This window comes from Phoenix dactylifera, chromosome 8 (genome assembly GCF_009389715.1).
Source record: "Phoenix dactylifera cultivar Barhee BC4 chromosome 8, palm_55x_up_171113_PBpolish2nd_filt_p, whole genome shotgun sequence".
Lineage (NCBI taxonomy): Eukaryota > Viridiplantae > Streptophyta > Magnoliopsida > Arecales > Arecaceae > Phoenix > Phoenix dactylifera.
In genome coordinates this window covers 5,473,859-5,497,721 of record NC_052399.1, presented here as the reverse complement: position 1 = coordinate 5,497,721, position 23,863 = coordinate 5,473,859, and the positions used below count along the sequence as shown (strand labels likewise).

Below are 23,863 nucleotides of genomic sequence, written 5' to 3'. Positions count from 1 at the left end.
TTACTACAAGCATATAAAACATTCAAACATTTTATTCCAAAACAAGCTATACACAACAGCACATCCAGATGATTTTGGCAATAGCAGACCATACTGTGAACGAACCGATTACAGAGCCATGTATGCATGGATCCATCAATGAAGTTACAAGTTCCACTTCCATCAGGCAAGGTTAAAGAAAAAGAGGCCAGACTCTTTACCGAGTCAGCATGCATATAAGATTTGATCAGGGGCATTCTCATAGGATGCAGTTAATCATGTAAAACACTGATAAGAGCCCCAGTAGTAAAGATCTCAGCTCCCACATGCCATGCAATCTTCTGGGTTATTCAAGGAACAAACAACCTGTGCCATTTTTGCCTCTGCATCCTCATCTTCCACTGGCTTGTTCTGTATTTCCACCAATCATGTTTCTCAGATGAGTATGCAAAAACACAATACTGAAGGTATATAACTGATCACAATATGCATGATAACGGTATAAATAGAAAAATAAAGCATTTACCTTGATGAGGGAAGTATCCACAGTAAACTTGATTGCATCAGCAGCCGCACGTGTACGCAAATAATACATCCCAGTTTTGAGACCCTTTTATTAAGGAAAATTTTCAAAACATCACAACTTGCATTGTCTAAAAGGAAAGACAGGCAAGCAGTAAAACAAGTAAAACAGAAGATCACTGGTTGAAGTAAAAGACTAATGCAAGAAAACCTTAGACCAAGCATAGAAGTGCAGGGAAGTTAATTTTCCAAAGTTGGGCTGGTCCATGTGAATATTTAGGCTCTGGCTCTGATCAATATAGCACCCACGATCAATAGCCATGTCAACCAGTGTCCTTTGCTTAATCTCCCATACAGTTCTGAAACATTACCACAATGCTAACATTAGGTATACGTTTGAGAAAATGAAAAATTAGATGCACAGAGACAAATGCATACTTGTAAATTGCTTTCAGATGATCTGGAATTTCAGGAATCTTGAGGACAGAACCATTCTCATAAATGATCTCGTTCTTAAGGGCTGGGGACCAGAGACCCATCTCCGTCAAATCATGCAGTAGATGTTTGTTCACCACAACAAATTCTCCACTGGATTTGAAGAAACAACAAATTAAAATGTTAAAAATGCTTGCCTGAATGCTTAGTGACATTACTGGAAGTGTATAAGAACAGACCTCAGAACCCTGCGGCTGTAGATATTCGACGTGTAGGGCTCAAAACACTCATTGTTGCCAAGAATCTGACTAGTGGAAGCAGTTGGCATCGGAGCCATAAGAAGGGAGTTTCTTACTCCATGCCTAGAAATCATTTCCCTTAGAACAGCCCAATCCCATCGGTCAGATGGGGTTACATTCCACAGGTCAGGTTGAAGAATTCCCTGCACATCAAAAGGGCAGACAATATGCTGTTATCACAGCTTTTACTTTATATTAGCGTTTGAGCATAGAAAAAAAAAAAGCAAAATCATATATTACACAAGTAAACAAAATCTCATATTTTAGTAAGTAATGGCATATCTATATCTTTGCATGAGTTTGACCGCATGTTCAACTAAACATGTCAGTGTTGCCTCATGCATACCACCATTGATTTTACTACAGGCACCACATGGATCACTCATCCACTGGTCTCGATTTTGCAGTAGATGGACACTCAAAAGGCTCAAAGCAATTAGCAGATATTTTCCAATAAACCATTGGTTTTTTTCTTTTAATCTAGTCCAACTCCTTGTATGAATCTAATTCCTGCCAATAGGCAATTTAATGCCCTATTTGAAGAATTAGTAGCTAACACATTATAAAGAATGAAAGATAAAAGGAATCTTTTCTTTTGATATCCTTAGCCCTTAGGCCATGTGGGGATGCATTTTTTTTCCTTCTCAGTAACTATTGATGGGGAAAATGGTATTTACCAACATTTGCAAGGGGCAAACCCCTAGTAAGCTCTCATAAGATTAACTGAATTTCATATGCCCAAAAGCAAAACCACGAGAGACAAACATTTCAAAAATCCACAAGGATATGCAAACCTTACTGACAGGACTCCCTTGATATGTCTCATAGGTTCCTTCTTTTGCAGCAATCTCAGAAGAAGCTTTCAACGCATGGTAATATGCAGTCTCAAATATGTCCTTGTTTAGCTGTTGCGCCTGCAAACACAATTAAATTAGTTAGATATGTAAATCAAACACTTCAAAAGATGGTACTGAAAAGAATCTCTTATGCCTTGCACACACCTCTGGAGAATCAAATGCCATGCCAAGTAAGATGAAAGTATCTGCCAAGCCCTGGACTCCTATGCCAATTGGTCTGTGCCGTAGATTGGACCTCTTTGCAGTTTCAACTGGGTAATAGTTAACATCTATTATTTTGTTGAGGTTTGTTGTAACTGTCTCAGTAACCTGTTAAATTAAGAACAGAAAAATAAAAGAACGGTAACATACAAATAGTGTAAAGTAACCCATTCTATGAAAATCAAGCAATTAAAGCAAAGCACCTCAGCTAGTTTGTCAAAGTCAAAATATCTGTTCTTTGATCCAGTGCTGCCAACTAGCTTAGATGGATGTGACTCTATAGGAACACCCTGAAGGAGATAAAAGCCGATGATGTAAGAATATCTTGTCCCATGGAAACATATTGATAGAAGTTACAAGTTATGATCTGCAGGATATACCTTTTCTCTGACAAACCGTGGTAAAGCAATTGATGCCAAATTGCACACAGCAGTTTCAGTAGGACTTGTGAACTCTATTATCTCAGTACATAAGTTTGAAGATTTGATAGTCCCCAGATTTTGTTGATTACTTTTTCTATTGCAGGTATCCTGTGGACATATAAGAAATTCATATGCAAACCCAGAAAACTAAATGATGTGATAGAAATTGACATTCTTAGTATAATACCTTGAAAAGCATATATGGTGTTCCAGTTTCTATCTGGGCCTTCAGAATTTCAAACCAAAGGTTCTGAGCTGCAACAACTTTCTTCGCCTTGCCCTAGAGTTTTAAAGCAGAAATCAGTGAATGCCCCAGGTCAATTTAAAATTCTGTCCATTAGATTCAAATTTGAAAACCAGGATTACCTCTCTTTCATATCTGGCGTACAGCTTTTCAAAATCTTCGCCCCAGCAATCAGCCAATCCTGGAGCTTCATTAGGGCAAAACAGTGACCACTGTCCATAACTTTGGACCCTCTCCATGAAGAGATCAGGAACCCAGAGTGCATAAAAAAGATCTCGTGCCCTGTGCTCTTCCTGTGAACACTTGGAAACTGAGTACTGATACTGAAAGGATAAATTTATTATTAATAGGAACATATGGTTCATTATTGGAAATAATTGCCTCAGAAGGATGTTAGATTATATGGATAGTCTTGGCATTACGTATCATGCATATTTCCTGTATTAGCATATTTGTTTTATTAAAGTTGCCTGGTATGCTTATCGCTGTACACTCAAGAAGATGACATGAAGTGCATGTCCACTTAAAGAATAAAAGCTACAAATCTTCTAAGCAAAGTATGGTGGAACATAAAATCTGGCATTGAATAATCCCCATTTGATTGTGTATTACTATTATAGTTTTGACTTTATAAAGTCACATCACTACTTGTAAACATGGTTCAAGGGGGAGTTCCAACAAAATTAGGTAACATCAAGTAAGATAGATAAAACAATGTTATATGCTACCTTTTATCAGGCTAGCATCAACTGAAATTTCATTAACTGAAAATCTTGTATGCTGAAGAAACCTTAGTGATTTGGTAAAGTAGCTAACCGATTTTGTTACTCCAACTAGAACCAAATAGTATACAAGGTCAATTACATCTCTAAAGACTAAGCATAAACATGTAATTGAACTACACCGTTCAGAACTTGCAAAACTACAGATGATACCTTCCCATGGTTCTTTCGAAGATCAAGGAACTCAAAAATATCAGCATGCCAAGGCTCCAAATACACGGCAAATGCACCTGAAAAAATATGGCAATCAACAACTGTATGCCTTACTAGCTGATATTAAAGAAAGCAAAAGAAGTTAACATGATTTGCTTACCCTTTCTCTTGCCTCCCCCTTGATCAACATAACGAGCAGTATCATTAAACACCCTCAGCATCGGCACAATGCCATTAGAAGTTCCATTTGTCCCACGAATATAACTACCCGTGGCACGTATATTATGAACTGAAACACCAATTCCTCCAGCAGACTTGCTTATAACAGCACATTCCTTCAGAGTGTCATAGATTCCCTCAATACTATCATCTTTCATGCAGACAAGGAAACAGCTGCTTAACTGGCAAAATTTAATTAAAATAAACAAGCAAGCAAAAAAAGTTTTTCCAAATAATTTTGAGAGTTTTGAAAGAGCACAGGAGACAATACTTGAGGGTTTGGAGTGCCTGCATTAAATAATGTAGGGGAGGCATGAGTGAACCAGCGTTGAGACATCAAATGGTATGTTCTGAGAACAGAATCAATATCATCCTTGTGGATTCCAACAGCAACTCTCATCAGCATGTGTTGCGGCCTCTCTACTACTTTTCCAGAAACTTTCAAGAGATAGGATCTCTCAAGAGTCTTAAAACCAAAATAATCATAATCAAAATCCCTGTCATAAATTATCTCACTGTCCAAGCGAGCAGCATTCTGAAATACATACAATTAGAACACATTACACAAGAACCAACAGTTGAAACAAAATATTACAAACTAAGATTTCATGCAAACATATGATAATTTATGAAAAACTGTGAAATCTTGAGGAGAAGTCATGAAGTGAATTCATAAAACCTCATGGATATGAAAGTGGAGATGCAAACAGAACCGAAGAGTCCAAAATTCCTTTGATGGTCTTAAGATGATGAACATTCAAGAATACGTGGTGATATATAACAAGATTTTAGCATCACTACTGTTAGAAAGCAATCTGACAGGACACAGAAATGAGTTGTAAAGACCCTGAATTATCTCATATACATTTCAAACAGAGGATAGCAAGATCAGATCACCTTCATGATTATCTCGTAGACGTCATCAGCAATCAAAGGGGCCTTCTGCCCCGATCTCTCATTAAAATGGTTATACATATCCTTAATCCTGCAACCATTACCATCAATTCATAAGCCAACTGCCAGGGATCTAAAATTATGAATGCAAAATTACCAAATCTAAATGCCAAAAGAAGAAGCATCCAAATTAAGGGTAAAACAAGCCTCTTACGTCTCTGAGAACGACTTCTTCGTGTTCTTATGCAGATTCGAGACTGCAATCCTGGCAGCAAGCTATCATAAGAAAGAGAAAAATAAGATCACCACAAAAAAAAGACCTTTTTTTTTCAAATAAGGGATCATGATCAGAAGGAAAAGGGAGCGAGGAAGGACCAAGGCATAGTCAGGATGGTTGGTTGTCATGGCAGCGGCCGTCTCAGCAGCGAGCTCATCGAGCTGGCTAGTAGTGACGCCCTTGTAGACCCCGGCGCAGACCTTCTGAGCCACGAGCACCGGGTCGCAGTGCTCCTGGCTCAGCCCGTAGCTCAGCTTCTTCAGCCTGGCCGTGATCTTGTCGAAGTGTACCGACTCCTGCCGGCCGTCTCTCTTCACGACATACATCTTGGAATTGGAGGCGAGGAAAAGAACGATGGTTCCTCTGGATGGGGAATTTCTTCGAACAGACGGAGGGAAAGAGCGAAGGAAGCAGGCGATGAGAGGAGAAGGAGAGGGGGTGGGGGTTTTAAGGGGATTGGGGGTCTAGGGTTTGGAGTTAAATGCATGACAACTTGGGGTTTCGAAATATTTTGGCGCGAGCGCGGGGATGCGCTGGGTTTTGGCGTGTGAGTGGATACGAGATGGAGGAATCGCTTCAAACTTTTCCCGCGCGTTTTGAGGGTGACGGTGGAAAAGTCATCGGCGAGCGTATGGTTTTTGAAACGACGGCTTCCATGGATGGGGTCGTTTAACCGGCCGGGATGGAATGACAATGATATGGGAAGCTTCCCTGTTTATAACTTGTCAGAATTAGATTGTACGAGTGACTATGACCTGAAGAATATGGTAAGAATTTCTTAGCGATGGCCCACGCCCCATCCGCTAAGGTAAAAATAAATGAAGAAAAAGGGCGAAAGAGTATTGCAAATACCTGTTTGCGTTGGTTGAGATGGCACCTTTGTTTTAAAAGGCTCATTTGGTTTACGGAAGGAGAATGGTGGAAAATATGGTTAATAAAAAAATAAAAATAATATTTTATATGTGGTTAGAGTTAAAAAAATAGATTTTATAAAAAAATAATTTTTTTATATTTCATAAAAAGAATCCATCTAAGATATGAAAAACTTTTAGATAAAATAAACTAATTTTTTTAATTAGAAGTATAACAAATAGTTTATAGAATTTTCTCAAAATAATATATGCTTGGCCAAATGTAAAAAAAAATTTATGGATAACTAAATATGCAAAAATCATTTTTTCCAGTATCTAATGCTTAGATATCAACTTTTGAAAAAAAAATATGTCAATGAGAAGAAATTTTTACGGCAAACCAAAACGAGTCTTATGCGACGTCACAGGGAAGAATAAAAGATTAGGATGTTACGAAGTGAAAAATAGTGCTCGGTGTAATAATATGATACTGGGGCTACTAGGATTTACTTTGGATGTTGATATGGAATCATGAAATTATCTCATACATATACGACATCCTAATGCATATCTTGCCTTATCTAATTCCCCACTGGAGCAAACAAGGGCCCACCACATGGCACACCCATTTGAATGGCCGACCATGCCATGTCTTTACTTGTTAGTCCGTTTTCGGTATTCCCTCCATTCACCACCTCCAAATGTCCAAATTAACAGCTATTTTTCCATGTCCCGACGAGCTCTCTTCAGACAACTCAGAATGTGTCTCTGATTTACCTCTAGCACAACTGCACAAGTTAAAACCGTCGCGGCTTTAATCAGGGATGAGAAAAGTGATAGACCTTTTTTTTTTTTTTTTGCTAAAATGGATGTATCATATATGATGGATATGGATACATCCAAAAAAATCAAAAGATAGCACTGTACACAGAACCGATACTATACATAAATGTAGCAGGTTTTGTTGATAAATAGCAGATCGGATCTATCCACTGATCAGCAAGACAAGATCGACGACTATAGAGGATCAATACTGAATTTTATCCATCTCTCTGCCTAGACCTAGCGTCCCACCTGCAAACGTGGGGATATACATGAGCTCAGATATGAGTACTAGTTACAGGTGGAAATGTGTACCGATGCCCGGCCATTTTGGTTTTGAAAATTTTCTCTAACGGATCCTCTAAGTGCAAAATACAATAATTGGAGCAAAAATATAATAGAAAATAAGAAATTTTGACGAGGCTAATCAGATTAAGGCACAATAATCTCAAGGCCATGGTTCTTTTGAGGTAAATTGATGGATTTAGGTATCATTGACATGGCAAAACAAAATGAAGAATATAAAAGATTGATAAAGGGCATTTGGCATAGAATGAGGATCCTAAGATAAAAATTTACATAGGTAGAGAGAACGAGATCAACATGTTTGGTTATACCTTGATGATTCTGATTCCAAATCACCCTTACTTCTCAAATCACTAACCAACCTAGTGATAAAAAATCTGTCCTTGAGGACAAATATACAAGATCACCCTAGAACAGTAAACCTAGACAAAAATTTAGATAAAAATGCTTCTCAATTCAGCAAAAAAAAAGAAAAGATATATCAATATAGCATTAGCATATTATATCAATATTATATATTCTATTATAATGATATTACATATGTAGTACTAATGATATATGTTATATTATAACATATTATTAGTTATATGATTGTCATATTATTCTTCAATTATATTTTTAAATTATAAAAGAAATATATCATTGTAATTTATATTTAAATTATGAAATTATTTAATATATTACTGCTATTTGCCTTATTTTCTGAATCAAAATAAATATTGGTGTTAAAATAATAATATAGTATATATAAATGATTATATTACTTCTAAAATAATAATTAATATATTTTCATAAAATTAATAATTTATTAGATAAATATATATTTTTTATAAAATATATGAATAATCAATATAATAATAAAATATATTAGTAATTTCTTACAATATATTTTATATAGTTAATAAATATATTTTTACAGAATATATATGGTAGTTTTAATATTATATAGTCGATGATCTTAGATTCCTACGAAATAGCAAATAGGTTATTTGTGGATATTCGAGGATCTTTAATCATTAAAACATACCATACCAAGTGCAATAATCTTAGATTATTGGAGATCAAATTATTCCAAGATAAAGATCGCCGATGATCTAAAATCACCTTAATCATAGCATTTGGGTCATCAAATGCCACCATAAATTTGGAATTCACTCCTTAGAATGCGCGCGCGCGCGCGCGAGAGAGAGAGAGAGAGGGGGGGGGGGGAGAGGTGAAACGTGGACATTTCATGCAGGCTCCACCTACTTGCTCTAGCTTGCAACTAATGCAAAATAGATGCTCGTCTCAACATAATAGTTTCCACTTATACCAGAAAAGCATAACCAGTCACAAATTTAAGTTCATACTCATGTCAGTAAAGGAACATAGAAGCCCTACTAAACAGTGTACCAGTAAAGGAACTCAGTCAGATGAACAAAGATAACATTATTCTGAAAATTTTAGGATCAGAACAACGGATATTTTGGATGAGCTAGAGTTGGCATGATAAGGAGGAGTATCGAGGAAAATTGCTCCAACTCAGATATTCCCACATCAAACTGGGACCTTATTCTTTTTCTCATAAAAAATTATAAAGTATTTAATTTAAATAACTACTTTTAAAAATTATATTAATTGCAGCTGCATTGCAACTAAGACGACGTCATAACATAATAAGAGACAGACTGCCACCCATGCGTGAGAACAGTCTACGTTTGATGTCAACCTCTTCTCAAGTATGAAAATTTCCAGAGCCTAAACAGCTTGCAATCCTACAAAATGATGCTTACTAGGACTACAAGTCATTGCATCTTGATTTTCTCTCAAATTAAGCAAAACATCCAAAAAAAGCAACACCATTTTAAAGCTACGCAATCTTCGAATTTCATTGAAGATGTCATAGCACCGAACTTGATATCTATCAAGATCAATTTTATTTAACTCATGCACACCATCCAAAAAAGCCTCTTAGAAGCCTAAAAATTTTCCTTCAATTATCTCCAAAGGACCGAAGGAGAGCATGTTAAATCCATGTTCCCACCCTCCTCTTGACCTGCAAATGCTCCAGTTACCTTTAACAGATCAAATTGCAGGGTTAAGGGCACGTTCGATTTCTTCCAGCGATCGGCCCTTGGTCTCCACCACATTGCGAGATATATACAGAACTGCAAGCGAGCAGACTGCTGCGAACCCCAGGTAGACTCTGCTAATCCCAAACTTGTTCACGACGCTCAAAAAGTAGAGTCCAATAACAAAATTGGAAATCTGTGAGGAAGGAAGAATCCAACAAGATCAAGTGTATAAATCAGGAAAAAAAGTTACAAAATCTAGTGCAGAATTTTGCAAGATCTAATTATGACAACAGTCAAAAAAATGGTTTGCATTACTCAAAGAAGCTTCATCAAGGCTGCAGTAATATTGTGCAAACTAAGAAAGATTTTTGAAAGGCCTTGCACAATAATATCAAAAACAAGCAAGAATCTACTTAAGTTTCAAAAGTTAGTGCCAAACAAAAGACATGAATAGAAATTTAGTCAGAATATAGATGATAGTGGGGCCTCCATGAAAATTTAATGATATAGGAATACCAAAAATAGTTTTCACTTCTCCAAACTCTTCATGGAAAAATAAAGAATTGAAAAGCAACAACACAAAGAGGCTGATGTACACTTCAAATGTTGACTGCTACAATCCAGGGAAACTGAGCATAAACATAAGTCGAGACATGGGCCACAAATGTGAGATGGTTTTCCACCGTTTCTCTCCACACGCATGCAAACACACTCACAGAGACAGAACATAAGTTGATATGTATGTCACAAATATGAGGTGGTTTTCCACCATTTTTTCCTCCACACACATACACACACACACAGAAAAAATGGGAGCACCAAACCCAGCAGGTTCTTTCGAGCAATAGCATGGGCACAACCGGAATGACAATGCTGAGGTGGATGTGTGGGTTCTTTCAAGCAATAACATGGGCTCAACGGGAATGACAATGCTGAGGTGGATGTGTAAGCAATCCCCAGCAGTGACTTAATGGTTTCACCATACACAAAGACAATAAGCGAGCATGTGATGAGGTGTCTTATATGCCTATTCACAACTGCACACGTATAGACTAATAAACATGAATGATGCATCCACCTAATAAGCAACATCAGGAAATGCATACATAGATGGGCCAAGGTATATGTATATAGCATTTTCTTTTTATATGTTTGTACATGCATATAAATATAAGACTGCAACCTGTTGGCATCATGATGCAAATGTTGAATGAAAAATAGTAATAAATTATAACCACAAATTACAGATGAATGAGAAGCTCCAATTATATAAGTTAATTTCACAGAAAGGCATGAATCGCATGATAAAGGTTCCATAATGAAGAATTCCAGCCATCAAGAAGTTATTTCCTGAACACCTTGGCATTGATAGAGGAGTTTTAACAATGCAAAAAATAACCATTTGGTCCATACCATTCAATGAAAGGGATTCACAGACAACTAAAAGCATGCAACTCTAAGAATCAAGGGAAAAAAAGTGTAAAGATGAGATGTCTACAATGCAACAGGAACTAAAACATCTGGATACATAATCATGCAGGAAAAAAGAAAAAGGCTTGAGCTAATTTTGGAACAACAAACTCCTGTTTTGTGACTATATAGAGGCGGCATTGAAAGGCTTTAGTAGAAATCATGAACTTCCATTAAAAAATCCAATAAAATATAGTGATTTAAATGCATAGGCATAAAAGATGTAGATCATTCGATGCCCTTGAGGCTACCACACATTCCCCAGCCTATAGGTTTTCATGTGCTTTAAAAAAAGGGGGATGGTTGTGCAATTTAAAATAGCATGATGATGAATTAAGCATTCCACATAGCATGAGAGTCACATTAAGAAAAAGCACGAAAATGATAATTTGATCATGTTACCACAGACACGCAAACATGCTCACCCATGCATGCAGCAAAAAAAAAAAAAGAAAAAAGAAAAAAAGAAAAGAAAGACCAAGCAACTAATCGATTAAGAAACCCATTTTCATCCCCATGTGAAAAATGATTTTACTTTTTCTAGATTTAGGCCTGACTTACCCAGTGCATGCCCAGAGACAATGCAACCGCCCTGGCTCTGATTCTGGAAGCAAATATCTCAGGAAGCAGAAGGGCTGGTACAGGGCCAGCACCCAGTGAAAAGGACAGCACATATCTGTTATCAAAATCAAGTAACATACTTAGTTACAAGTAAACCCAGAAAGGAGGAAACAAACACAATAAAAAAAAAATATCAAAAAGAGTGGCAAATTGTAAGGGAACTAAACACACTTACAGCACCGTGCCCAACACTGCAAGAATTCCTGAATAAGGTGCCAGAACCTTCCAAGAGAAAGATGATGAAAGGAGCAACATTGAAGCAGCCTTCAGAAAACACAGGCATCCCCACATTACAGGAATCAGGAATGGGAATTCAAAATTGTCCAAAATATATCAGACATAAAAACCAAAGACATAAGTGTAGAAAAGATGGTAAACCAAGACAACATTGGTGTACTAAGATTTTAGGCGATTCCATTTGCCAACAGGTTGATATGGCTATCCTTAGCTACCTTTCCACAGCAGTTTGTGCCAAACCAAAATTCTGCTTAGGAAAACTGACACGAATACAACTAAAAGTACAGAAAGAAACAATCATATACATGTTTAGTTTCTAGTCATTGCAATCGCATGATTTACAATTTTAAACTCAAGATAATAGAAAACTCATAAACATAAGAGCAAGCCTTACCCAGACTATTTGGAAGAAGATAACAGAAAGCATGAACTTTGAAAATAATGAGAGGTTCTGAAATCAAAGATTGGGTTTCTTATATCTTCACTTAAACAACAAATTATTAGTGTGAAACTGCTGGCAGATAAATAGACAGAAAAACATGATTAGATCAATTCACAAGCCCCAAGCTCATACCAATGATAGATTAATAAAAAGTGACTGCAAAGATAGCTAACACCTCAAGACAACTTTTTCAACGTATTAGCTGCCATCAGCAGTCCTAGTAGACATTAATACATAGTTCTTGCTAAATATTAGGCAAAAAAGGACTAACTTTATTGGAAGCTTTTACAGATACCGTGTAGATACATGTATTACAACATCTTAAGCACTCATGATGTATTCTCTTCATTCTTTATTTGTTAATTATATTCTGTTTTTGTGATGACAATCGGTGTGAACTATTTAATCCGCAAGAAAGTGTGTTCTTTATTCTTTAATCATCTGATGGATGTAAGATTTCACTTCAGCACATGTTCCTCAAGTTTCATGGTAACATAGCTCCAAATCGTGTTAGTTGGACACTTGTTTTATTGTTTTATAGAAATATGAAATAATGGTGCTTTTGTACACTTGGACATGCCGCAATACAACATTATGGCACCAAGAATGGAGTGTCTTGTCAAAGGAGGCTAGTGCAAGTATGCACATTTATTCTCGAATATTCATGCATTAAGCAGTTTGAGTCCAAAGTTCTTGCACACTTATAATACATTGATTGCATTATTTCTTGAATATCTGGGGAAAAAAAAACAATATGATGTAGATGGACATGCAGATAAGAAAAAGGGGCTACCATTCCAGTGAAGCTTGTGATTAGGAGGCTTTTCCTTCCTTGCCTGTCCATCAAAGAAGATGCGATGGCAGTACCTGCAATGACATAATAAATCATGCGATAAATAAAATCATCCATACGATATGCAAAACTGAAATCAGAGAAACTCAATTCGCATGTTTTGATTTAGACATAGAAGAAACCTACCAAAGACATTTGATGCCCCAACAAGAGCACTTGCTGCAACATCAGAAGCAATTCCCGCACTCCGGAACACAGATGTAGAATAATATACAACAGCGTTTATACCAGCCAGCTGTTGAAACAAGAATAATGTTGCCCCTACACTTACAACTGCAGTTGACGACATTTGTCAGAAAACATGTGTTGTATATGGGATATTTCAGCTTAATACAAGTGAGCACCTGAATGTGCAGACATACAGACAGCATAAATGACACAAAAATGCAGCATTATAATGTATGTACAGTCAGAAAGTGTTACCAAGACTTGAAGAGAGAGCTTCAACATTATACTAAGCTAATGTTATGTGTATGTCCTGGTGTTGGCAAAGGAGGAGGTGGATGCACATGTTATGACGATAGTAGAGTACTAGAGTTAGTGGCGTACGGGAAACTTCAGAATGCATAAGTTCGAAATTAGCACATAATAGAAGCTTCAGCATAGGATCCGTGAGCAAGTGGGTGATGGAGAACCAGCTGAATTAATATCTTGTTAATGGTTTGAAATGAAAAATGTGAAACATAAGTCAAGAGTAAGAATCTTCCTTTCTTTCAAAATGTGAGATTCAAAATGTGAATCTCTTCCCCTTCTTCCTTCTTTCCTTCCTTGCCTTTTTTTCTTCTCCCTTCCTTCCTTTCTTTCCTTCCTTTCTTTTTACCTCTTCTTCTTCTTTCCTTGCATTCTTTCTTTCCTCTTTCTTCTTCTTTTCCTAGGTGGATGAGTTTCGGAGTCCCGCCATTGCCCTGATTCCATCTTCTCATAGGAATGGAACGGGGCAGCCAAGATGAGCCCTGTTCCGCTGGGATCTAATACATTGCGTATTATATATGCTAACAGCTATTAGCTTGGCCAGTTAGTACCCCTCTCTCCAAGTAAGCGGTCTCAGGTACAAATATGAATGGTGGCAATAGTGTTTCTCATACATAAACAAATAAATAAATGTATCTTGGGGTAATTGCAAAGGATCCAAAAATATTTAGGTTGGTCACTCATTGTAAGGCTTTGTATTCCTTTTTTGAGTCAAAACAAGTTCAACAAGCATATGATCATTACAAGGCTTTGTATTCCTTTGTATTCCTTAGAGAACGATGAAATACCACTTATTGTTTTGGTGTTTTTAATCTGTGAATGTCCAATAAATATTTTCTTTGTTAGATTCACAGCTCCAACAGCTTCTTGCTTGTGCTTCCTCTTTCTTTCTCTTATTACCTTGTTTTTCAAAGGAGAGAATACTCAAGCCTAATCACTTTAATTAATTATTTCTCTCTAATACATATTCATCATCATTGAAGCCTAGAACTCATCACGTTTTACAAGCATGTAATAAATGCTAAACTATTTGTATCTAGTTGGTATTAAACAAGGTTCACCGAACCAGTATTGGCAAAGTTACCAGCCAACAACCAGTTTGCCAAGGTGTGGGTCCATATTGTACCGTTCCAATCTTCCAGAGCATACAGGCATAGAGAAAGCTAGAGAGGGGGGGGGGGGGGGGGGGGGGGGCGACCATCTGAGTGGCCAGGGGGTGGGGTGGTGTTCGCAAGCAGGGTGGCCGGGGCACTCTCGAATATCCCGAGTAGCAAAGGAGGGGAGGGGGATCGAGTCACAAGCATGGGTTTAATAGTGTGAGGAGGATTTATTTAACCGAACCAGTGCCGGTTCCCAATCGATCCGATTCGGTGCACCCCAAAAGGCTAGTTCGATATCGTTCAACAAACCTTGGTATTAGCATAAAATGGCAGATATAGAAGACAATAGACAATTAGTAAGCCAAAATATTAAAAACCTTAATTTTATAACAAATTCTCATGATATCATATAATGCTCTATTACCATGAAATAACAGCATCACAAAATGATATATAATATTATTACATAATTAAATAATAATATGATATATATATTTTTAATCATATTAATGTAACAAACTAATATTGATTGTTAAAACAGGGATGATATCAAATAATGGTCACTATCACCATTATATAACATAGTTACAATTGTAAAAACACATATAGATTGTTCAATGATTACTACATAATTTTATAACAAAATACAGTACTAAGCCATTTTTTTAACATATTTTAAGATGTTGAACGGCTATTATTCAATTTTTTGTTATAACAATGCCCTCGATTTTTTTACTAAGTATGAATGACCCAAGAAAAAAGAAGCAGAGGAGATTCATGCCAAACCTGATGGTGTGACAAAGTGCATCAAGATAATCGTGAAGTGGTGCATAGACCACTGTCATGCTGCAGTTGTTCGCAAAATGATAATAATTTCTCTTGATCAACTCCTCTAAAAGCCCATGAAACCCATGTCTAATCTTAATGTTTTCTTCTTCTTCTCACCCCTCTCCAATAAATCTTTCATCGAGGGAAAGGGAAGTACACGCAGCTAGCAGAATTACCCAGGTCCGATACTCAGGACGACACCACTTTCAAGTTTCAAATCCAGAGATTCCTCAATTTGGATGAGTGTGAAGTAACCTTCTTCCATAAATCATATGTTATATATTACAGTTCATTTTTGTGCTTAGGAGACAGTATCAATAGTTTTGACTCATTTATCCTGCAGGAAATCTATACAACTCTTTTGAATCTAGTGCCCCTCTACCCTTACCAATGACATTCTCTCCATAAGGTCCAATGCAAGGTTTGACACTAGGATTGTTTGGTTGAAGTTAAATGTTTGTAGAAGTTCAAGCATTGAATTCATCTCCAAATCATACGGATTGCAATAATGTCAATAATTCATAGCAGATATGCATGATGAACACAAATATTTTACTTTGGTAATGTTCTATTGAAAAATTAATCAGTCCTATATGTTCCTTTGTGAAGGGTAAAGAGAAAAACTCGGTGAGGAACAGGCTGACAGCAGTGTCTGCTTCCACTGGTTTCCCATCGCCGCCTCAGTGCAATTCCAGTGAACTACCCCTCCTCCATGCTGTGGCCACCTCCTCATATCTCCTCACCCCTCCATTGTCATGCTTCCAGCAACCTGCCCCTCCGCTGCCATCACCCCCTCATTCATGTGCTATCTAGGGAACCATCGCTTCATTCCTTACATCCTCTCTCTCTGTCTCTGCGCTTGCTTGGAAGGTGTCTGTGCAGCCAAGCCCCCTTCCTCTCGCCCCATGCATCTCAAGTTGTATATAGGGGAAAAACCAAACCTGATCTCAAAACCAACATCCTCAAACTTTAGCATAATCGCGTGTACTTGCACCATGCACTTCATCCCCGAACCAAATCTTACCGGTTAATCATGAGGCAATCCTGACCACTAATTTTAAGATGGATGGTTAGTATAAATTTGCCTAAATCTATTCTGTGCAATCTTAGTACTGTTGCAAAACCCTAAACACAACATTTTGTTTGATCGCAGAAGGTTTTGTTTTCTGTAATTAGCAGGATTTGCAATGACAATAATTACATCTTTGGAAGTTCAGAGCTTCGAATGTATAACATTATGTTCTAGATAAGCTTGAGGCCAAGCTTAACTCAGAGGAACATCCTAATATAGAAGATAAGCAACATTAGTTAAACTTTTTCTCATTTAATTTTCACTGTCAATTGTCATCATGAAATTAGATAGCTCTAAAAGTCTGTACATTGGTTGTTAATGGCCTGCAGTAGTAGTAAAGGCCATGTGTGCAAATAAATTCTCATATCTCTAATTGTACTGTGTTTCTTGATGAGAACTCCCTTTTTTGAGTTCAGGTAAGTGAATTTCTAAAATTGTTCTATATTAAGAATACTTATAGCACTAAAGAGCATTGTGTTTACGATGCCCTCAAATATTCATCATATTTCTTGCATACGTAGGTACAAAAATTTATGCATGGTTATTTGCAGCAATGGCTTATATGGAAATTGGTATGGCATCAAATATCGAATCCAAGCTCCTTGACATATATAAATCTTACTGCTTCGGTCATTTAATTATGGAACCTACCTCAATCAAGATATTCAAAACATGAAAAGAATGTTACATTCATCAGTTAAAACAGCCTATTTCTTGTAAAGAACAAAATGATGAAAGCACTTGATAGTGTGAAGAATATATTACCAATCCTATAGCATTACAAACATTCAAAACATGAAAAGAATGTTAGGTTCATCAGGAAAAACAGCCTATTTTCTGTAAAGAACAAAATGATGAAAGCACTTGATAGTGTGAAGAATATAATAACAGTCCTATAGTATTACGAACAGCCACTACCTGTCCTGTAGCGTTTGTTGAAGAGATCAAACCAACTGGCATCAGATTCTGTGGAACCTTGGCCACCAGCTTTTAGATCATGCATAACCTCGGCAACCTTCTCCTTTCCAAAGAGTTTCCTTATAGCTGTCTCTGCTTGAGATAGTTTTCCTTGCTATATTGAAAGAAATCAAAAACATAAGTTCAGCACCATGACAGAAAGATGTGAAACAATAAATCTAAAGTATGCAAAAGAGACTAAGTAGTTTGGTGAACAAAAACCTGAAAGAGCCAGCGAGGACTTTCTGGAGACATAGACATCCCCAATGCCAATAGGACAGAGGGAACAATTGCAATACCGAACATTGTCCTCCACCTGGATGAAGGATATGAATGTTATACGATATATACAAGATATATTTAAGAATAAGATAGAGCTTTTTCATAGTTTCATATAATTATGGACACCATTCCAAAAGTTCCCAAACATAATGGTTATATAGGAGGTTTGAACCGAATAACCAAATATGCATAACAACACTGCTTTTACTCATAGCATAATTATCACTTATAGAAATCTACCCATGAATTGTGAAAAGATATGTCCTTTAAACAGAGAACCAAGATCCCCAGAATAAGAGAACATATCTAAAAGAGGCTGAAGCTCAAGGAAGGTATAGTTATTAAGTAAAGCATCAAGTAACAACTGTTTACTGAGAAGTACAAAGATATCTGGTTTGAATCTTTAATTTAAGCAGGTGCTTTATGCTAGAATTCTCTTATGGTAGTATTCACTAGGGTTCTAAACTGCTTGGATGATTTAAGAATCCAAATAAACCTTTCCAGGATCTAAACTCATGTTTTATGGATAGAAACACAGCAAAGATGCTCCTGTATCACATGGCATTTATGATTATAGTACGTCACAACTGAAAGTGTAGTGACATCTTCAGCTGAGGCATCTTAATAGACCAAGAATACAACAATATAAAACCGTCAATCTGTCATACCCAATATCTTAGTACCAGAGCTTCCATCAACCACAGATTTCAAAAAGCAAATGAATGGCCTATGCTAACAATGATGGCATTGCTTCTGGATGATTTTTTGGGATAAAGACTTTAAGTAATTAACTAATTCATATTTTGCACCTCCATAAACATATACATTGAGAAGCATCCTGGTAGAATAAGTTGGAAAGTAAATTGACCAATAATATTCTAGCAGTATAATACTAAAATGAAAAGACTATTGCACAGCATTGACTTCAGGCAAAATCATAGGTTATGTCAAAAAGAAAAAGTGCTGCCAACATATAATGATTCTTAAGCATCGGGTTGTAGGAAACTGCAGGAGAAGACAACTAATTCACTGCTGGAAGAGAAAACAAGACAATAAAATGAGAAGTATCTCTTATCTGGTTGTACTAAGAAAATTGCATAAAAAGAGTGGCATAAAATACAAAGGATGTAGCCTGACGCATTTCACTTTTTCCTATTTTCGCCCAGAATAATTAATTAAAAGAGAAGAAAATTTTTAAGCCTCTTTCAAAAAGTTTTAGCCTTTTATTTCATCTAACTTTTCTGTTCGAGAAAATTCTCTTCATTTCAAAACATTTGAAAAATGAATATTCTCACCACATAACTTTCTTCTTGAGCAATTTTTTTTTTTTTTTACAATCAACTTGGCATGCATAAAAAACAACATCTAGAAATTACACAGGAGTTAGAATCTTTATTTAGTAAATGCAGGTACAACCAAAATTCTCCTTGACTGACAAGAATCTCTTTATTTTACATGCTAATAAAATATCAAATGAAATTCGGTACCTGCTATTTTTGATATTATAATAGAACCAGGAAAGGAGAACACACCATAAAGGATTTCCTGCCAAAGGCAATCCAGCAACCAAAGCAGCGAGAATTCCGATGCAAATGAAAAGTTGATTAACAGATCCAAGTGCTCCACGAATTTCAGTTGGTGATATCTGAATATTGGCAGATATTTCAGCTACAGAGAACATTCAACTGTTATTGATAGAGTATTACAGTGATCAATATTAACTTCCAAAATCAGTGACCTCAGATATGTATAGTGGCACAATGGCAGAAGAGATTCCAATTCCAATTCCAGCAAGTAACCGGCCAATTAGCATCGCCCGTACACTCTGGGATGTAGCACTGCAACCATTTTTCATCAGCTTAAACATATTTATCTGCATAAGCTAAACTGGATATTTGCAGCCTAATGTGAACAATAATGGGACGCACCTGAGAAATGCACCAATTACAAGTGGAATTGCATCCAGTTGGAAAGTTCGTGTTCTACCAAATTTGTCAGCCAATGCTCCTCCAGCAAAAGAACCAACTGTAGCACCTGCAAGTAATGAGCTAACAACCCATCCTGGAGAGAAGGAAAAAAATATGTGAAACACAGCTTCTGTGAATGCAACCAAAGCTTAAAATCCTTGCCCTTGTAGAGTTCTATTGATGCACAAACAAGTATGCAATGGAGTTGCATAATAAAATGGCATCTTAAAATGCACAAGCAACTCCAGTCTGTCAGCAGCCAGCACCTTTTGAATACAAGTCAAAGAGAATAGACAAGCTTTTATTTCTAATATTTTTGAAAATAGCTTCCATATAAACTAGAATCATGGCAGAGGATTTCAAGAGATCTTCTTGAAATAAAAATAACTAACAAGAATCATTGATGCATATACCTTGTAGTACAGCATTTTCAGTAATTCCAAGATCCCTTGAAAGATATTCAAGTGCTCCATTCACCACTCTGCAATATATAATATCATTCAACAAATAAGATCCTGTCATTCCGGTTCAAATTCTGCCATAGCTTTATACTGACAAAGAATTGAAGGGCCATAAACACATCCCATATGTAAGTGTTATCACTGCAACTGCAGCTTCAAAATGTTGAATGATAATATTGACTATGGAATGCTTCCTGAATACCCTATAGTACCCAATAGCAGTAAATGTAGATATATAACATTACTCTAGAGCACATACCCAAGATGATATCCAAACAAAATGGCGCCCAAGCAAGCAACACCAACATATGGCAAGACAGTCCCAGAAGATTTTGCTTGTAGTTTTTCAGAAGGAGCATCCTCCAGATCACCTAAAATGAAGCCAAAGGTAGTATGTCACTAAGAAACAGAATATGTAGAACAGAAGTAACAGTATGACAGTGAAAACAAATATTCAATATTATAACAAGGCTGGCTAAATATTTAGAAGTTCTTGTAATGCGAGAACTTCCACTCTCAGCAAATGATTGAATAATTCGTCCAGGCTTCAATATATGAAAACAGTTTAAGTGCCCAGCAAGATGGACCTATTATGTTCAACACAATTATCTATACCACTGAGACATGAAGAAAGTTTTCTAGACAACTAAAGGATAAGCCTGGTGGCAGGGATAGTGATCATGGCATAGCTCATAGCAACGGAAGAGGTTGCATAGATAAGCAACATACTCGCTCATGACTGCTTGGTTATGCTAGTGTCATCAATTGGAGTTTACACAGGAAATTAACATGGGTTAATACACCCTTTGTCATTGAAAATGCAGTTGGGTCTATGGCATCATATTTTCATCCATCGGCATGCATAAGGAGGAAAAAGTAACAATGTCAAAGGGACCTTGGTGTTCAAAACCAGGAAGTGATGAAAAACTAACCATTTCACCAAATGGTCCTTCTAGATCCTCAACTGAAACTGCGAAACATGTAGTTGGCTGTTGTTTCTCATCACATCAATCCTCCCCTTGAGTGATTAACATTTAGGTGTTTAACCTATGACTAGAAAGCATTGGGTTCTTTCCTTGACTACTACTCATCAATCTAGCCGTTGAGTTAATCTAGAAGGTGGATAATTTAACATTATAGGTATCAGCATACTACCCAACCTTGTCCCGATCATTCTTGGTTGTCGACAAAATACGTATTCCCATCAGTCCATTATCGGTTGGAAAGTTGATGAAGTTTTATATAAGGCCATATGAAAAGATCCTTTCTTATGAATTGTATGTTCCAGAACTAATAATAAAGAAATGGCATGGAGAGGATGAATTTATGTGCCCTACAAAGCTTGATTTTGCAGTAAGTATTACTTGACATTTTTACCTAGTGTTTGAAATTAACAACCACCATCCTTTGACATAATCCATGCCAAGATCTTCCATACAAAAATCTTTAAATAACCCAAAAGGGGGATGTGCATCATGTTATGAATAGATAAATTCAACTGGAAGCGATCCCTGAACTTGAAGGGTTTCTCATGATCAACATCGCAAGTTAAATTACTTACAACCAGAAGAAAAATCTAATTCAAGTGAATGCATAAGAACTTAGAAAGAATACCAGACTACTGGAATCGTCAAATAGTCCATCAAAGTGTGGAAGACAAATCGATAATTATAAATGCATGGAATGAGAATTAAAAACTGATAAGAAATAAAAAAGATTTTCTGTGACCATAATATCGAACGGCTCCCAAAGTTTTATAGACGAATCAAGAAACCCAACCCAAGAGAACAATAAATGCATGCAGCATCCAAGAATTAACAGAAGACCGAAGTCATGGGAAGCAAACGAACCAGAAGAAGCTTGGACCCTGACCCATCGAGGTTTCTCTCCGGACCTGAAGACCCCTTCCACCCCTGACCTCACCCGCGCCATGTCCACTCCCAGATTCAGCGAAGAACCGAAAGGCGAACTTCCGCAACAGAATCCACCCTTCGGCATCCGCACATCATTCGGTCCCGAACTCCTCCCTTGGAACGCGCCGAGACCGGCCGAGCCTCTCCTGTGATGACTCTGAAGCTCAGAGGCACCAAGAATGCTTCCTTTGCCCGCGATCGCAGCAGCTTGCATCATCTTTTCCCCTCGATCTCCTGGATTCCATATATATTTAATGAAATCTACTAAACGAAATCAAAATCCTTACTTCTTGGCGAGGGAGCCAATTCAAATCTTAAAAGAAAAAAGAAACAAAAACAAAAGAAAGAAACCGTTTGACTTCAAAAAGATGACCTTTTGACGACTTAGCCTCAATGAAAAGTCAAACACGAGCCATCGAAATTTTTGACATCGCAACGAGATGACGGAAACGAAAAAGAAAAATGAAAAAAACAGAAAGGAAAAACCATGCGATCTTTGAGATGAAAGAAAGAAATAACGCAAAAAAAATCGATGAAACGCGCCGGTATTTGAGAATTCATCGATCAATCTAGCAAGGAATATAAGCAACGAAAAAGAAGGAAATTTTCTTTAGTTTTCTTGGGGTTCCGCTCACCTTCTTTTGATCCGTTGGTTCTCCCCAGAAGTTTTCTTTATATATATTATTCTCATAAGCGAGAGGGAACAAGCTTTGATAATTCCGCTGTTTTGGAGGGGGGCCGAGAGAGATAGAGGAGTTTCTAAAAAAGTTCGGAGAGAAGGACGTCAATTTGATCGCCAAGGCCTTAAAGAACGGGATCTAGCGGAAAGCCTCAAATGCAGCCTTTTCTACTGTCCTCTTGCGGGAAGAGGGGAGAATGGATAGACTCGCCACGAGGAGACCTGACAGAAGCGAATAGTATTCAATGGTTCCTCGAAATGGCGTGGGTTTCATCTGGATGGCCATTTGCGATGCGATGATATCTATGAAGTATATTCTGACCTCGCGCGGATGCGTTGCCATTTGTCGTCCCGGCCTTCGGAAGGGAAGCTCGGTGCCATTTTCCTGGGAATAAAGTACGGAACGTCTCCTTTGTACGATGCAATCCGATTGGCTTTCGGTTGACCAGGAGTTCAAGACCCACCCAAGCATGAATGGATTGGTTTGAGTAGGGGTGGCAAAATATGACCCGACCCGCCAACCCGACCCGTGTTCGATCCGCCATAAACAGGTTTGGGTTTGGCCTAAACAGGTTCGGATCGTAAACAGGTCGACCCGTTTAACCTGTTTATTAATTGGGTCGGATACGGATTTTAGATGTCTAACCCGTTTAAACTGTTTAACCCGTTTAACTGTTGGGCAGGTTAAACAGGTCTAAACATGTTAAACGGGTTAAACAGGTTAAACAGGTCTAAACAGATTAAACGGGTCTAAACAGGTCTAAACAGGTCGGGTTGGGCAGGTTAAATAGGTTGGGTTGGACAGATTAAACAGGTCTAAATAGGTTAAACGGGTCAGGTTGGGCAAACAGGTTAAACAGGTCGGGTCGGGTTGGGTAAACAGGTTACCTGTTTATTAAACAGGTTAAACGGGTCGGGTCGGGTTACCTGTTTAATAAACAGGTCAGGTTCATGTTTGCAATTCCTGACCCGTTTAATAAACAGGTCGGATTCAGATTTATAGTTTTCTGACCCGACCTGTATTTGACCCGACCTGTTTATGCCTGACCCGACCCGATTGCCACCCCTAGGTTTGAGTGTGTGTCCCGGACTCAATGAATTGTTAAGACATGGACAAACCCTTAAAATCCAAACCCATATAACTAAGATAGTGATAACTATACGGTCAGTTATGAGCTAATCAAAGTATAATT

At 37.3% G+C, this 23,863-nt stretch overlaps 2 protein-coding genes across 2 annotated transcripts; both read right to left on the bottom strand.

The window, feature by feature from the left end:
* Positions 1–5,610, bottom strand: LOC103723272 (ribonucleoside-diphosphate reductase large subunit). The gene is made up of 17 exons (XM_008814149.3): positions 5,383–5,610; positions 5,222–5,283; positions 5,011–5,098; positions 4,385–4,648; positions 4,055–4,295; positions 3,895–3,971; positions 3,082–3,252; positions 2,903–2,995; positions 2,674–2,823; positions 2,497–2,583; positions 2,237–2,401; positions 2,030–2,149; positions 1,176–1,378; positions 940–1,089; positions 713–860; positions 506–589; positions 1–390 (listed from the first exon to the last, which is right to left on the bottom strand). The coding sequence occupies exons 1-17, from the start codon at positions 5,608–5,610 to the stop codon at positions 295–297; spliced, it is 2,427 nt and encodes an 808-aa protein (XP_008812371.1). The 3' UTR covers positions 1–294.
* Positions 5,611–8,871: 3,261 nt separating this feature from the next.
* LOC103723271 (plastidic glucose transporter 4-like) lies at positions 8,872–23,049 on the bottom strand. Its single transcript, XM_008814148.3, has 14 exons — positions 22,627–23,049; positions 21,929–22,225; positions 20,338–20,449; positions 20,031–20,098; positions 19,579–19,711; positions 19,389–19,488; positions 19,183–19,295; positions 17,591–17,684; positions 17,330–17,483; positions 13,067–13,213; positions 12,881–12,954; positions 11,584–11,672; positions 11,349–11,463; positions 8,872–9,510 (listed from the first exon to the last, which is right to left on the bottom strand). Exons 2-14 carry the CDS (start codon positions 22,206–22,208, stop codon positions 9,328–9,330), a joined length of 1,662 nt encoding a protein of 553 aa, XP_008812370.1. The 5' UTR covers positions 22,209–22,225; positions 22,627–23,049; the 3' UTR covers positions 8,872–9,327.
* Between the last annotated feature and the right edge of the window lie 814 nt (positions 23,050–23,863).